Genomic DNA, 15,732 nt, shown 5'->3' with positions numbered 1-15,732 from the left:
TCCAAATGTGCACTTCACATTTCCATAATCATAAAACTCATGTCATACGCAGTGTCAACGTTTTTGATCACTATGTTTGATGTACAGTTACAAGATGACGTGATGTTATACCCTAGGTTGTTCTGAACAGAATGAGCCTATGTTTGTCTATTGTAAAGAACATTTAAGGCGGAACACGCACCTGAATGCACTCATGACTCCTTTCTACACTCTAAGAAAAAAAGGTTCCAAAAGGGTTATTTGGCTGTCCCCATAGGAGAACCCTTTTTTGTTCCAGGTAGAACCCTTTTTGGTTCTATGTAGAACTATTTTGGGTTCCATGTAGAACCCTCTGGGGAAAGGATTATACATGGAACCCAATAGGGTTCTACCTGGAACCAAAAAGGGTTCTTCAAAGGGTCTCCTATTGGGACAACCGAAGAACCCTTTTATTTCAAGAGCGTATGCGCACCAGAATTACAGTCTGTTTCGCTGAATTGCCTTATGAAAGCCCTACACGGTAAGATTGTATTTTATAACATATCTAGTCTAGCTTGGCAATAGAACAAGCTTTCAAATGATGCCCACCTGACCCAGATTGTGATTTATAATGGGCGGGTTTGGATTGCATAAACAACAGTAATTGTTTGATGGCGGGGATGCAGGGTTGTGTTCCAACCAAAACAACTACACTTGTACTTGCTCTAGTTCCTCAACGGCACAGCTAGGAGAGCTCAAAAAAAGAACCTTATAGTTGACAACTCTTCTTTGAGTCATTAAAGTGCATTGAAATGACAAAGTAACTGTGCACACTTTGGAGAGGTGTGTGGCCACTTGAATACACAAGTTAGTCCTCTCACTCGAACCCTTGTAATCTTATGTTGCACCTACCCCACATTCTCCAAGAACATTCTTATCATGTGACAATGTATTCAGACTATTTTATGATATTGTTATCAACAAATGCGGCAAAAAGTACAGCAAATGTAAAATGTACATAACATCAATAGTGTAATGTTTGGATTCAGTCTTGTGTCAGGTGAACTGTTGTGTCCTAAACTTTGGTCTTATAATTTTCCCATAATTACATTTTCCAAACCCTTTGAATGGCAGCCATGCTTATACATATGCTTTTCATATTTCTTCCGTAAGAAACATTTCAATGCCTCCTTATTCATATAGGTCCCTTTTCACAAGTGTAAATGGTTAAATTAAAGTCTGCATTTGTGGCAAAGAGATGGCATACACAACACTTCGGATTCCGTGTTTCAAAACGTACAAAAACGGACTTGAATGATCATGGGCATTCAATATCCAAAGAGATTTAAATTCTACAGAGCTTGAACGATAAGATGATAGTCCTTGGAACATCTTATTACTTAAAGCAGTGTGATTCACAATAAATTCCAACGGTACGACATCCTGAGACGGCTCCGTGTGGTTGGTGGTGATCTCACTGCTCCACCTGTGTTTAGCTCCGTCTGAGTGAAAGGGGATGTGAGGTAGGCTATGAACAGAATTACGCTAGATAGCCACATGATGTCATCTGACTGATCAACCCGATCCTCTCTGACTTGTATGGGCACAGTCGGACACACAATTCTCCGAAAAGTAGGATGGATGCCAGAGCGAAAGTATTTCTTCAGCGTGTTCATTTAGTGGCTAAAATTGTTGACGGGAGGAAGTGGTCCGGCCTGGAATGGCCAGTCAGCATGTCTTTCTTTAACCTACGTTGACATTTAAAAAATGCAAGCTATTCTTTATATAGCACATAGTAAAAACAATTGAGTAAAAGTGGAGTAGGAATTATCAGATGGTTTAAGGACTTTCTAGAACTCATTTGAAGTTATAACTCCTAGGAGAAATGACTTGCTGTATTGAGATAAACTTAACTATATCACAAAAAGGCGGGGCAGACATCCAGGTAGTTTCTATATAATAAAAAATACTTCAGTCCAAATATGTGGGGATAAACAACATGTGACAGATTCAGCAGTGTGAGGTGAGTAAGACTCAAAGACAGAGACAGAGACTGTTCCTGAGTACCCTAGGCCTACTAGACTAGGGTTAGCCTTTAACAATACCCCCAAAACCAATCCACACAAAATACATACTACACTCGAAAACAAAAGCTATTTGTTGCCCACCTCAAGGGATTGTCCCTCCATTGTCCAGTTCATTGCCATTGAGAGGAATATAGATGCTAAAACATGCCCTGGAGGGGTATTTCTACTGTCTAATGTGTCCACCACGTCAAGGGCACGTGTACCAGTCTGTAAGTACCAGTGGGCAAACAGATCCCTAGGTCAGATGAAAGACGTCTAGCTGGAAGAAATCCGTCACATTCCCTCCTGCTATTTAATCCTGATGAGCATTTTTTTACTTCATTGTTGAACTTTTGTGTCTCTACGACTACAATTTCAGGCTTAATTACTTTTTGGGTTGACAGAGTGCAAATGAGATCCCTCTGCTTAAATGACTTTGTGGAGGAGGACTCAAAACACACAACTCATTCAGCTTGGGTCTGCGCAACCTTGTTTATTGGGAAATAAATACAATTTAGGACCTATCTACCGGTAGTTCTAGGTTTGTGTTTGTATTGTGTGTACCACTGAAAAGCACTGGGGTTTTAAATATAGTGGCTGTCTCTGCCCTTGGTTGCATATGACCTCACAGAACACTGCGCCCGTCCCACATCATCCCCCACTCTACCACAGACGCGCCAGACTTTAGGCTAAACCAGGAAACTGTGGCTTTTCCTGGGTTATTAATTTCCAACATGGCTGCCGTTATGACTCACCATTTGATACAAACACATCTTTAGAAAAGATAATGCACATCCTTGACCTCTCCTGGAATCTACTCTCCATCCACAAAGCATCATGCCTTAAGGAAAATACTCAACACGGAGCGACCAGTATTCTCTGGTGCAATCCGCTATTACATTGATGTGGCATGTAGTCAGGGATGGTGCTCATACATAATGTATTACTAGCTGCGGTAATCACTCATGGGGAGTGACTATTGGAGGGCCGTCAAATGGAGATGCTCTGTTATACATTTTATGACCCCATTCCTTTTGGAAAAAAATCCACTAAAGGATAAGAATCCTTTCAAACAGTGTGTTAGGGGGGTAGTGATAGCCTATACATCTACTAACTGCATCAAATGCAAATCGCCACTGTGGTCTCTGATATCATTTGTTTAGCAGTGAGCATGTTGACATTTTAGGGTCAGGTAGGATTACTGTCTCCTAGAAACTTTATAGAAATATCCTAATATGGAATTGTGTAACATAAAAGATGCATACTTCAAATAAAAGACAACATAAAAAGTAGATGAACATTTCAACTTCAAATATGCCAATACAATCCTTTACAAAAGCCGCTACAAATAGATGCAAATATGTCAAATGCATTCAGTACAGCAGAAATGCTAGGCCATGGCTTAGAGACAGAACTTCCCTCACACAGATTTTAACATGCTGTTATTTACCTAAATATGATCATTTCTGAAGTACATCCAACAGAATTCAGTCATACACTTTGACCAAACCTCATTCAGCATGTATAATACGTTAGTGTCTCCCTCCACTCCTCTGTACACTGTTTTGCTCTGTGTTTTTTAAGTGGTGGTTTGTGCCATGCCCTTCAATGACTCAAGGACAGCTTAAGGCACAATAGAGGCAAGATATATTGCAAATTTCATGTGGCATAATCTTTATTACAGCTGGCAAATTGTGCTTTGCTATCATTTGTATTCTACTGTCATTACACCATGTTAGCCCTATTAGCTTTAGTATCATTTTGTGCTGAGGGAGCCTTAATTAACCCTTGTTGTTAAAGGTCAAAAGGTTATAGAAGGTTCACTCATTCATCAACCGCTATCTGTGTTTGATTGTATCCATTTCGATGATGGATTGTCATAAAACATAGGCTTTTGATTCAGAATAGATGGCTATAAATGTCTCCTCTTCCAGCCTAATTCTCAACAGCCTTGATAAAAATATGAACAATATAATCTTAAAGTTGTTTCATTGTTATATCATTGCAATAACAATGTTTTGCAACATTTAAGTATGATACTGTATAATCTGAGCTAACCGTGTTGCTAACGGAGACGTGTGGGACATGTTTGTACAAGTGAATGTTTCAATATACAGTTCCTTTAAGAAGTATTCACACCCCCTTTGACTTTTTCCATAGTTTGTTGTGTTAGAAAGTGGAATTAAAATTGATATAGTTGTCATTTTTGGTCAACGATCTACACAAAATACTCTGTAATGTCAAAGTGGAAGAAAGATTCTAGCATTTACGAAAAATGTATGAAAAATAAAACACTAACATATCTGAATTAGATAAGTATTCATCCCCCTGAGACAATACATGTTAGAACCACCTTTGACAGTGTGAGTCCTTCTGGGTAAGTCTCTAAGAGCTTTGCACACCTGGGTTGTACAATATTTGCACATTATAATTTTTTAATTCTTCAAGCTCTGTCAAGTTGGTTGTTGATCATTGCTAGAAAGTCATTTTCAAGTCTTGCCATAGATTTTCAAGACGATTTAAGTCAAAATTGTAACTAGGCCACTCAGGAACATTCAATGTCATCTTGGTAAGCAACTCCAGTGTAGATTTGGCCTTGTGTTTTAGGTAATTGTCCTACTGAAAGGTGGATTCGTCTCCCATTGTCTGTTGGAAAGAAGACTGAACCAGATTTTCCTCTAAGATTTTGCCTGTGCTTAGCTGTATTCCATTTATTTTTATCCTAAAAAACTCTGTAGTGCTTGTCGATGACAAGCATACCCATAACATGATGCAGCCACCACCATGCTTGAAAATATGAAGAATGGTACTCAGTGATGTGTTGTGTTGAATTTGCACCAAACATTGAATTCAGGACAAAAAGCTCATTTCTTTGCCACATTTTTTGCAGTATTACTTAAGTACCTTGTTGCAAACAATGCATGTTTTGAAATATTTGTATTCTGTACAGGCTTCCTTCTTTTCACTTTGTCATTTAGGCTAGTATTGGGGAGTACAGTAACAACAATGTTGTTGATCCATCCTCATTTTTTCTCATATCATAACCATTAAACACTGTAGCTGTTTTAAAATCACCATTGGCCTCATGGTGAAATCCCTGAGCAGTTTACTTCATCTCCGGCAACTGAGTTAGGAAGGACGCCTGTATCTTTGTAGTGACTGGGTGTATTGATACACCATCCAAAGCCTAATAAATTACTTCACCATACTCAAAGGGATATTCAGCTCAGATGGGTTTTTTTACACTACCATTCGGTGCCCTTCTTTGCGTGGCATTGAAAATCTGTGCTTGAAATTCACTTCTCGATTGAAGGACCTTACAGATAATTGTATGTGTGAATACTTATTGACTCCAGACATTTCAGCTTTTTATTTTTTTTATACATTTCTAAAATGTTCTACAAACAAAATTCCACTTTGACATTATGGGGTATTATGTGTAGATCAGTGACACAAAATCTAAATGTAATCAATTTTAAATTTAGACTGTAAAACAACTAAATGTGGAAAAAGTAAAAGGGTGTGAATGCTTTCTGACAGCACTTTATATACAGTACCACAGACCTCTACATGAATAAGCCCCTCAATGTAAATAAAGGTGTGCTGTCTAGGTTGGACACAGAAGTCAAACAGTCCTTTCCTCTGACACAATCAGGGAGTTCCAGCTTGTGTCTTACTAAAATCTCTGTTTATGTGGGACACATTGCATGGTAGGGAGGTGAAAGCTGTTTTTCTCACTCTTAAACTTCCGTCATGGCATACATGTGGTGAATATGAACGCTAAATACATGTGGGGCTAAATAAAGCAACACAGGGAATCGAGGCACACAAAGCTTTAAGCAAAACGACACAAAATATACAGTAACTGGAATAACAGAATGTTTTGCTAATTCTGACACAAATATGTCACTGATAGGCCATGTGCTGTTATAATCTCCACCCGGCACAGCCAGAAGAGGACTGGCCACCCCTCATAGCCTGGTTCCTCTCTAGGTTTCTTCCTAGGTTTTTGGCCTTTCTAGGGAGTTTTTCCTAGCCACTGTGCTTCTACACCTGCATTGCTTGCTGTTTGGGGTTTTAGGCTGGGTTTCTGTACAGCACTTTGTGATATCAGCTGATGTAAGAAGGGCTATATAAATAAATTTGATTTGATATGATTTAAAACTGTTCTAAATAAGCTCACTACCTTACCAAGTAGGTACAAATTGGATGCATGTATTGAATTTATGGCTTTGCCAGTCAAGGCCATAAGTATTGTTACTGATATTCAAGACAGTATGAATTACATAATGCTCTTATAGACTACCAATATGTGAGAGGTTGGCAATGCTATAGGCCTATACATAAAACAGTCCAGAAGAGTATCCACGTTGCAACTAAAATGACACTCTGGCTGCATTTAGAAAGGCAGCCCAATTCTGATATTTCACTAATTGGTCTTTTGACCAATCAGATCAGCTCTGAGAAAGATCTAACATGAAAAGATATGATGTGATTGGTCAGAAGACCAATAAGTGGTGAAAATGTTTTTTTTAATCAGAATTGGGTTGCCTGTTGAAATGCAGCATATAACCAATTAAAATAAAAATGCACACACACAATTTTGCACATAATAAATGTATTGTGTCATCATGCAGAAATGTTAAGGACATTGAGTGAGTGATATATTTTGGTCTTGGGAGAACAAATCAATAATATGTGTGTGTGTGTGTGTGTGTGTGTGTCAATGACAGAGAGCAATAGTCATTTTATGACATCTGTAGCCTATAATGCTTAGAAATATGTTTTAGAATAACAAAACTATGCCTGTGCCTTTTCAACCCCCAGAATTTGGCTCAAGGTTTCAGTTTCATCTTAGGTATATGATATATAGTGCGATTGAGCTTCGATTATGTCCCTTCTCAGCAACCCCTACCCCAGTTCATAATCAATAAAATTGGTACAGATATTGTGCAGCAACGCACGCGCGCACCCTCAATCGAAGGTCTATCAGCAGTCTCTTTGGATTACACCGGAACAGTCGGTATAGACATAGTAAATATAGCCGGCCAATCTTTTGCTCACTCACACACGTAGCACATTCGGTAAAACCCGTGCAGACACGGCTTGCTCAGAGTAGGACGATGGAGCGCGCGACGTATACGTCACTGTGATGTTGACGATTACATAAAATGTAATTATTACCCAATCATATAACATCTGTTGCCAGAATTACGTGATATTCTATCATTATAATATAACACCAACAATATTATTTTCATAGAATTTAGACTGACGGTAGCGATTATTTATCCATTTCACTTCAGATGGCATCCATTATATCGGGAACGTGAGGGGGTTGGGTTGGGGATACAAAACCATAAATCACAGGTAAAGAAAGAACGAAAATCCGTCTCAGAGAGAAAGATAATCGACAAAATGAACACGTCTAATAAACGCTCGTATGGTTCGTTTGGACACGAAAGCATCACAGCCGAGAGATTTCTGTAGCCTAGTCTCGTTGAATCTACAATGGGCAGTGAGGCAAGTGCCTAGTGTCTGACTGAGTATGGATCTAGCTGTGCTCAGCGTTTCAGTGGGAAGACACTGGAGTAGGCACAGAATTCATGCAAGGTGAATCCGCTGACCACGGGCTATCTCGGGAACGGTGGCACAATCACAATCATGTGCTATAATGTTCACAGCAGTATAGCCTGTATTGGCTCTACATTTGGATATAACAATCACACACAGGCACGCACGCACACACGCTTTAGATATAGGTGCAGAGCGGCAGTGAGTCCAGGCGTTTCCTCTGATTTTTATTGATCTCCAGACGTTGGAGGTTGGGCTACGCCAGAAAAAGCCACGCATGCTTCGGGCCTCATATCGATTTTATTGCCTTGTTTTTCAATTAAACCTTACACAGACAAATTGCACAAACATATGACAGTGGCTATCCTCATGGCATATAACTAGTCACCGAATGTGTTGTAAACCGGTATGAATGGGGTTTTCCAATGCAGGGAAAAAATGAAACCGTGGTGCAGATCCTGCCATAGCATGGTGTCGCCAAAGCAAACCCAATTGAACCCTACAGACGCATAGTTGGGAGAGAGCTACAATTCGGTCCTCCTTGATCGAATTTGGGTCTAATACAAGGAATAATGTAAACCATACCCCATTGTAGAGGCCAGTTATAACAAAATGTACAATCTCATAATATGACCCCCCACCCCCACCTTATTCGGCCCCATCCCACTCCTATAAAACGCTCTCTCCATCAACTATCTAGAAAAAGATACATCCGATGGGCTGAGGCAATTCTGAACAAATATTTCGTTCTACCAAGGGTTGAAGAACAATCTTTAACGGTGTTTTCAGGGATTGCTTGGCTATGAGGACTATAGGCTAGGATAGCTTTCATCCACTGTATTTTACCACTGTTAAGGGTAGCTGTCCATCCTTATTAGCCAGCAATAAGAATTCATAAGCTTATATTGATTTGGGTGATTTCTAGCAGTAGACTATCTATGGTAGATGTGTTTGTTTTATATTCTTGCCTGCCTGCCTGCCTGCAATGCTAATAGCCCTATACTATTTTCTCAAATCACTGCATTTTAACGGACCATTTAATAGAGAAGTCATATTTTATCCTGCTCATATTACGTGTATGATCATCAGTGCACGCATGCGGGCACCACTAGGCTATTGACACTGATGGGAAGACACATTCGAATGCGTAAAATATAAATGAATAGCCTAAAGATACCCGCCTCTGTATTTTTGGTAAGAACCGAAACCTCACATATTTGTTATGTTTGCCGTGAAGTAGCGCTCAGCAAGGAGATGTCAGACGCTGACGCCCGATTGCGGTGAGGAATCGGAAGGGAAGAGAGAGTGGAACCAAGGGAAGGGGGCAGGAATAGTATAGATATATAAGCTTACACTTCGTAGTTCTTGTGTACGATCCTTCATTGTTTCCCCGCCGTGCTGGCTGAAATATAATCGCCTGGGTTTTTCCGCCTCGTTGTCTTCTTATGTCCAAAGGTCCGACAATTTGATATTTTCTTCCAGTATTCAAATGAGGGGGTAGCTTATGAGTCTCCCCTGTGCGCTACCTTCTCTGTCTTTTTTCCTTTTCTCTAGTCCCCCCTCTACCGTGCTTGTGCGTCCTCCTTGGCGGTGCAGTGTCGCCCCGCAGCGCGCTCCGACTCCAGCAAACGAATGCGATACGAGCGCGGTACTGATGCTGCAAAAAAAAAAAGGATGAAAAAAGAAGCGATGCGGAGGGATGGAACTCTGTGCGCACGCGCGGTCTCCCTCTCTCCATCTCTATCACTTTACCTGCTACCCCTCCCCCTCCGCCCTTTTTTCCCTTCGGTGTCTATCCGCAGCGCGTAATCGGTCGGCGCTCCAAGCCAACCAGTGAACTGTAGTTTGTTTTAGGTGAATTAAAATAATTTGGTGGAATTCCAGCCACGCGCATGGAGACTGGGTAGGGCAACGGAAACCCCAGCCTCCCTTCCCAAAGGAGCGGTTTCCTCAAGGGGCTCAGGGTGGTCTATAGTGGCAGGCAGAAGGAAGTGAGATAATCAGAGGATGAGGTGATGCTACCCCCATTAAACACTTTTTTTTTATCGGAAGCCACCCACTTCAATGCACAAGAGCTCTATTTATGAGCTGTCCACCACTAACTGGCAAACGCCATCATAATGACTGGAATAGAAGTCAGCTGTAGGCTAAAAGGCAATGTAGCCTACTGATTTAGAGAATTCAATATCAGACTTTACTTTCTGTTTTAATATTAGGCTACAGCAGACTATTTTACTGATAGGCAGATTTTGTAAACCTTAACATAGTTGTATACGGTGAAAAAATATAAGTTATTAGATTGTTATACATCTAGACCTGCATTCTAATAGCCTATAACCGAGGCAAATGACATCAAAGTTGTTTCAACATTTCAGACATCTTTGTTTAATTAAATTACAATAGGCTACCATGTTAGATTTCTTTATAAGTCTAAATCTTGTGTCAAAGTTATCTTATTGTATACCGTATTCAGTGGCCTTTCCCCCCAAACCAACAGAAGGGGTCATATTACTAAACATAACATGAATATTGTCTCCAACCTTGTGTTACAATTCCATTTCCTCACATGTTGACTCAATTGATCAGAGTTGTGCCCTCACATTCCATATTGACAGTATCCCTGAATGGCCCCTGACTGTTTGAGCATAGCCTACTGCAAAGAAGAATCAATAAGAGCTCCTAACATTATTCAATGCCTGTATTCAAGGCAATGTATGGACTTCATGTCCTTATAATGCACACGATATCGTCATTCAGTGGAATCATTAGTCTAGCCCAGATGACCCAACCTGTGGCTTGGCATGGTCCAGTACTATCTGAAATACTTCTCAGTTTTAATTACAGTAACAGGTACTGAGGTTAGACCGAAGTTGTTAGGCTACCAATATTACATGGGAGAAATTCAAAGGATAAACATATACTATCTACCAATTGATCAGTACCTATGTTATGCAGTGCCGTCTTATATCCAGTAAGATCACTAATAAATTGGGCCAAGGTGCAGAGTCATTTCAAATAAGGCTTTTATGATCGTGATGAACTCACGCTCTACTCTAATTTCCTTGGAAGTGGCAGCATGCCCAGTGACAAACAGTCTTGTACTGTATAACTGTAAGGGAAATGATATGATTAAAGGTTTGACTAAATGATTTCACTCAGAAACCTTATAACCTGTTGAAATGTATTCGAAATAAGGCTATAATAATGGGTTAAAAACTATATTCCAATACTGTGTGTGAGTAAGACACTGTAACCACTTCAAAAAATGAGCAGGGCAGAGTTGATAAGACGACCTTGGGAAAGGAACAGGAGAAGAGGCCTCCTTAAGTTAGGGAGAGAAACAACGGCCTGGGAACGGCTGGCAAAAGATAAGGAGACAGGTGGTCTGGGTACTGTGGAAAAATACAGCCGCCTAAAGCTGGGTGGAGTTCTCTACTGGTGTGTGTGTGTGTGTGTGTTAATATAAAAGGCTTTGTACATTGTAAGGATTTCAGAGCTCTCATAAATAAACGTTTTGACCCTCGTAGGCTGGTTCTCCGTCTGCTTCATTCAACCAGAATCTTACACACTCTGGGGGGCAGACTGAGTAGTTTAATTGAAGTTCGGTTTAAGAACATTGATAACTTAATTCACGTAACAATAACCCACCTTAATGTCTTCCATTTAGCTGGCAACGAGTAGAAAGAAAAAAGCAGAGATGAGGCAGGGTTAAAACATAGCCGACAGAGTGGGGGTCCATCTCACTAAAAGGGGTATATCCTGAAGGAGACCCTGACAGTCATTACATGTCACATATGCCTGATACACACTATGGTGGATGTGTAACCAGTTCAGCCCAGTACAGTTTGGCTTGGCTAGGCACAGTTTGGCTCAGCTCAGTTTGTCTGAGTAGGCTGAAATAGATACAGTAATGAAATCCATTGTGCACGTTGCTCTGTTTTAACTGGGTAACTGGGTAACCTGTTCTTTTCACTTCTAACAAGTTCCCATCTGTCCTCACAAAACCAGGCCTGCTGAAAAGGACTCGGAGTTAAGGCCTACAGTTGAAATAAAAACCCATGATCTGGAAGTAGTTAAGTCAGAGATAAAACCTGTCGTATACACCCCAAATATCTCTGGCAGTTTAAGTGCTCCCTTCAAAAAGTCGTAAAAACATTTCACTCCAGGAATTCATCTTTAGAGGTGATCATCCTTTTCCAAATAATCAGCCGTTATAATTAGAATTTTAAACTGTCATCACAAAACCCTTATGGAAAAACAACATGAATTTCATGTGAACACATGATCTTATGTGAAGTTAATGTCATAACATGTGACAACATGTAAAGCATCATGAAACTGCACATGTGAAAACGTGATCACATGTGAAGTTTTCCAAAAACATGTTTTCACATGATTTCACATGTGAAATTTCAGGTGAAATCATGTGATTTTCCACATGTGAAATATTTGAGTTTCTCTGTAAAGGAATACAGGGCCAAATCCTACTGTAACTTGGTATCCATGAATAACTTGAATTCTCATGGCTGCCGAAAGGAAAGTTATATATACACTGCTCAAAAAAATAAAGGGAACACTTAAACAACACAATGTAACTCCAAGTCAATCACACTTCTGTGAAATCAAACTGTCCACTTAGGAAGCAACACTGATTGACAATAAATTGCACATGCTGTTGTGCAAATGGAATAGACAACAGGTGGAAATTATAGGCAATTAGCAAGACACCCCCAATAAAGGAGTGGTTCTGCAGGTGGGGACCACAGACCACTTCTCAGTTCCTATGCTTCCTGGCTGATGTTTTGGTCACTTTTGAATGCTGGCGGTGCTTTCACTCTAGTGGTAGCATGAGACGGAGTATACAACCCACACAAGTGGCTCAGGTAGTGCAGCTCATCCAGGATGGCACATCAATGCGAGCTGTGGCAAGAAGGTTTGTTGTGTCTGTCAGCGTAGTGTCCAGAGCATGGAGGCGCTACCAGGAGACAGGCCAGTACATCAGGAGACGTGGAGGAGGCCGTAGGAGGGCAACAACCCAGCAGCAGGACCGCTACCTCCGCCTTTGTGCAAGGGGGAGCAGGAGAAGCACTGCCAGAGCCCTGCAAAATGACTTCCAGCAGGCCACAAATGTGCATGTGTCTGCTCAAATGGTCAGAAACAGACTCCATGAGGGTGGTATGAGGGCCCGACGTCCACAGGTGGGGGTTGTGCTTACAGCCCAACACCGTGCAGGACGTTTGGCATTTGCCAGAGAACACCAAGATTGGCAAATTCGCCACTGGCGCCCTGTGCTCTTCACAGATGAAAGCAGGTTCACACTGAGCGCGTGACAGACGTGACAGAGTCTGGAGATGCCGTGGAGAACGTTCTGCTGCCTGCAACATCCTCCAGCATGTCCGGTTTGGCGGTGGGTCAGTCATGGTGTGGGGTGGCATTTCTTTGGGGGGCCGCACAGCCCTCCATGTGCTCGCCAGAGGTTGCCTGACTGCCATTAGGTACCGAGATGAGATCCTCAGACCCCTTGTGAGACCATATGCTGGTGCGGTTGGCCCTGGGTTCCTCCTAATGCAAGACAATGCTAGACCTCATGTGGCTGGAGTGTGTCAGCAGTTCCTGCAAGAGGAAGGCATTGATGCTATGGACTGGCCCGCCCATTCCCCAGACCTGAATCCAATTGAGCACATCTGGGACATCATGTCTCGCTCCATCCACCAACGCCACGTTGCACCACAGACTGTCCAGGAGTTGACGGATGCTTTAGTCCAGGTCTGGGAGGAGATCCCTCAGGAGACCATCCGCCACCTCATCAGGAGCATGCCCAAGCGTTGTAGGGAGGTCATACAGGCACGTGGAGGCCACACACACTACTGAGCCTCATTTTGACTTGTTTTAAGGACATTACATCAAAGTTGGATCAGCCTGTAGTGTGGTTTTCCACTTTAATTTTGAGTGTGACTCCAAATCCAGACCTCCATGGGTTGATAAATTGGATTTCCATTGATTATTTTTGTGTGATTTTGTTGTCAGCACATTCAACTATGTAAAGAAAAAAGTATTTAATAAGATTATTTCTTTCATTCAGATCTAGGATGTGTTGTTTAAGTGTTCCCTTTATTTTTTTGAGCAGTATATATATATAAACATTACAATAATTTACTATGGTAATTAAATGATAATTCTTCTTCTGGTGTTCTCTGCACTCACTGTGCATTGCATAAAGAGTGAAAAAAGAAAGAAAGAAAATCAATACATATTAGTAAATAAGGTTATCCAAACAATAACTACATCCCTAGAGCAGTAAAATAATATACAAACATATATACAGTGGGAAGAAAAAGAAAAAGTGTATCTGAATCCTTTAGAATTACCTGGATTTCTGCATAAATTGGTCATAAAATGTTATCTGATCTTCATCTAAGTCACAACAATAGACACACACAGTCTGCTTAAACTAATAACACACAAACAATTATAATTGTTCATGTCTTTATTGAACACACCGTGTAAACATTCACAGTGCAGGGTGGGAAAACTATGTGAACCCTTGGATTTAATAACAGGTTGACCCTCCTTTGGCAGCAATAACCTCAACCAAATGTTTTCTGTAGTTGCAGACCTGCACAACAGTCAGGAGGAATTTTGGACCATTTCTCTTTACAAAACTGTTTTAGTTCCACAATATTCTAGGGATGTCTGGTGTGAACCGCTCTCTTGAGGTCATGCTACAGCATCTCAATCGGGTTGAGGTCAGGACTGACTGGGCCACTCCAGGAGGCGTATTTTCTTCTGTTCAAGCCATTCTGTTGATTTACTTCTGTCTTTTGGGTTGTTCTGTTGCATAATTTAACCTCTGTTGAGCTTCAATTGGCGGACAGATAGCCTTACATTCTCCTGCAAAATGTCTTGATAAACTTGGGAATACATTTTTCCGGCGATGATAGTAAGCTGTCCAGGCCCTGAGACAGCAAAGCAGCCCCAAACCAAGATGCTCCCTCCACCATAGTTTACAGTTGGGATGAGGTTATGAGGTTATGAGGTTGGTGTGCTGTGCCTTTTTTTCCCCACACATAGTGTTGTGTGTTCCTTCCAAACAACTCAACTGTAATTTCATCTGTCCACAGAATATTTTGCCAGTAGAGCTGTGGAACATCCAGGTGCTCTTTTGCGAATTTCAGACGTGCAGAAATGTTTTTTTATGGACAGCAGTGGCTTCTTCCATGGTGTCCTCCCATGAACACCATTCTTGTTTAGTGTTTTACGTATTGTAGACTCGTCAACAGAGATATTAGCATCTTTCAGAGATTTCTGTAAGTCTTTAGCTGACACTGTAGGATTCTTCTTAGCCTCATTGAGCATTCTGCGCTGTGCTCTTGCAGTCAACTTTGAAGGACGGCCACTCCTAGGGAGAGTAGCAACAGTGCTGAAATTTCTCCATTTATAGACAATTTATCTTACCGTGGACTGACTTTTAGAGAAACTTTTGTTACCCTTTTCAGCTTTATGCAAGGCAACAATTCTTAATCTTATGTCTTCTGACATCTCTTTTGTTCGAGGCATGGTTCACATCAGGCAATGCTTCTTGTGAATAGAAAACTCAAAGTTTGTGAGTGTTTTTTATGGGGCAGGGTGGCTCTAACCAACCTCTCCAATCTCATCTCATTGATTGGACTCCAGGTTAGTTGACTCCTGTCTCCAATTAGCTTTTGGAGTCATTAGCCTAGGGGTTCGCATACTTTTCCCAACCTACACTGTGAATGTTTAAATTATGTATTCAATAAAAAATACAATAATGTGTGTGTTATTAGTTTAAGCACACTGTGTTTGTCTATTGTTGTGACTTGGATGAAGATCAGATCAAATTTCATGTAAAATGTATGCAGAAATCCAGGTAAAGGGTTCACATCCAGGTAAAGGGTTCACATTCCAAAGGGTTCACATACTTTTCCGTGCCACTGTGCATACATACACACTGTATATATACACATACATTCAAACATACATACATACCATATACAGACACACCTACCATACTTTCATGTAAACCATCTATTGGGGGTTAACGTGTGTAAATTCAGCCCACAGATAGGATTCACCCCACAGGTATGAAATTATTGAGTAGTTAAATAATCACTGG

General features: G+C 40.9%; 1 protein-coding gene across 1 annotated transcript in view; it reads right to left on the bottom strand.

The window, feature by feature from the left end:
• The window catches only part of LOC106600813 (syntaxin-1B), a 61,620-nt gene extending 52,348 nt beyond the window's left edge, over nt 1-9,272 (bottom strand). Inside the window, exon 1 of the mRNA XM_014192509.3 lies at nt 8,952-9,272. Coding sequence (XP_014047984.1) covers nt 8,952-8,981 — 30 coding nt within the window. The 5' untranslated portion in view covers nt 8,982-9,272. The remainder of the gene's footprint in view (nt 1-8,951) is intronic.
• Nucleotides 9,273-15,732: the final 6,460 nt, after the last annotated feature.

Source organism: Salmo salar, chromosome 03 (genome assembly GCF_965601325.2).
Source record: "Salmo salar chromosome 03, fSalSal1, whole genome shotgun sequence".
Classification (NCBI taxonomy): Eukaryota; Metazoa; Chordata; class Actinopteri; order Salmoniformes; family Salmonidae; genus Salmo; species Salmo salar.
Note: the sequence above shows the minus strand (reverse complement) of the source record. Positions and strands in the feature narration are given on the sequence as shown.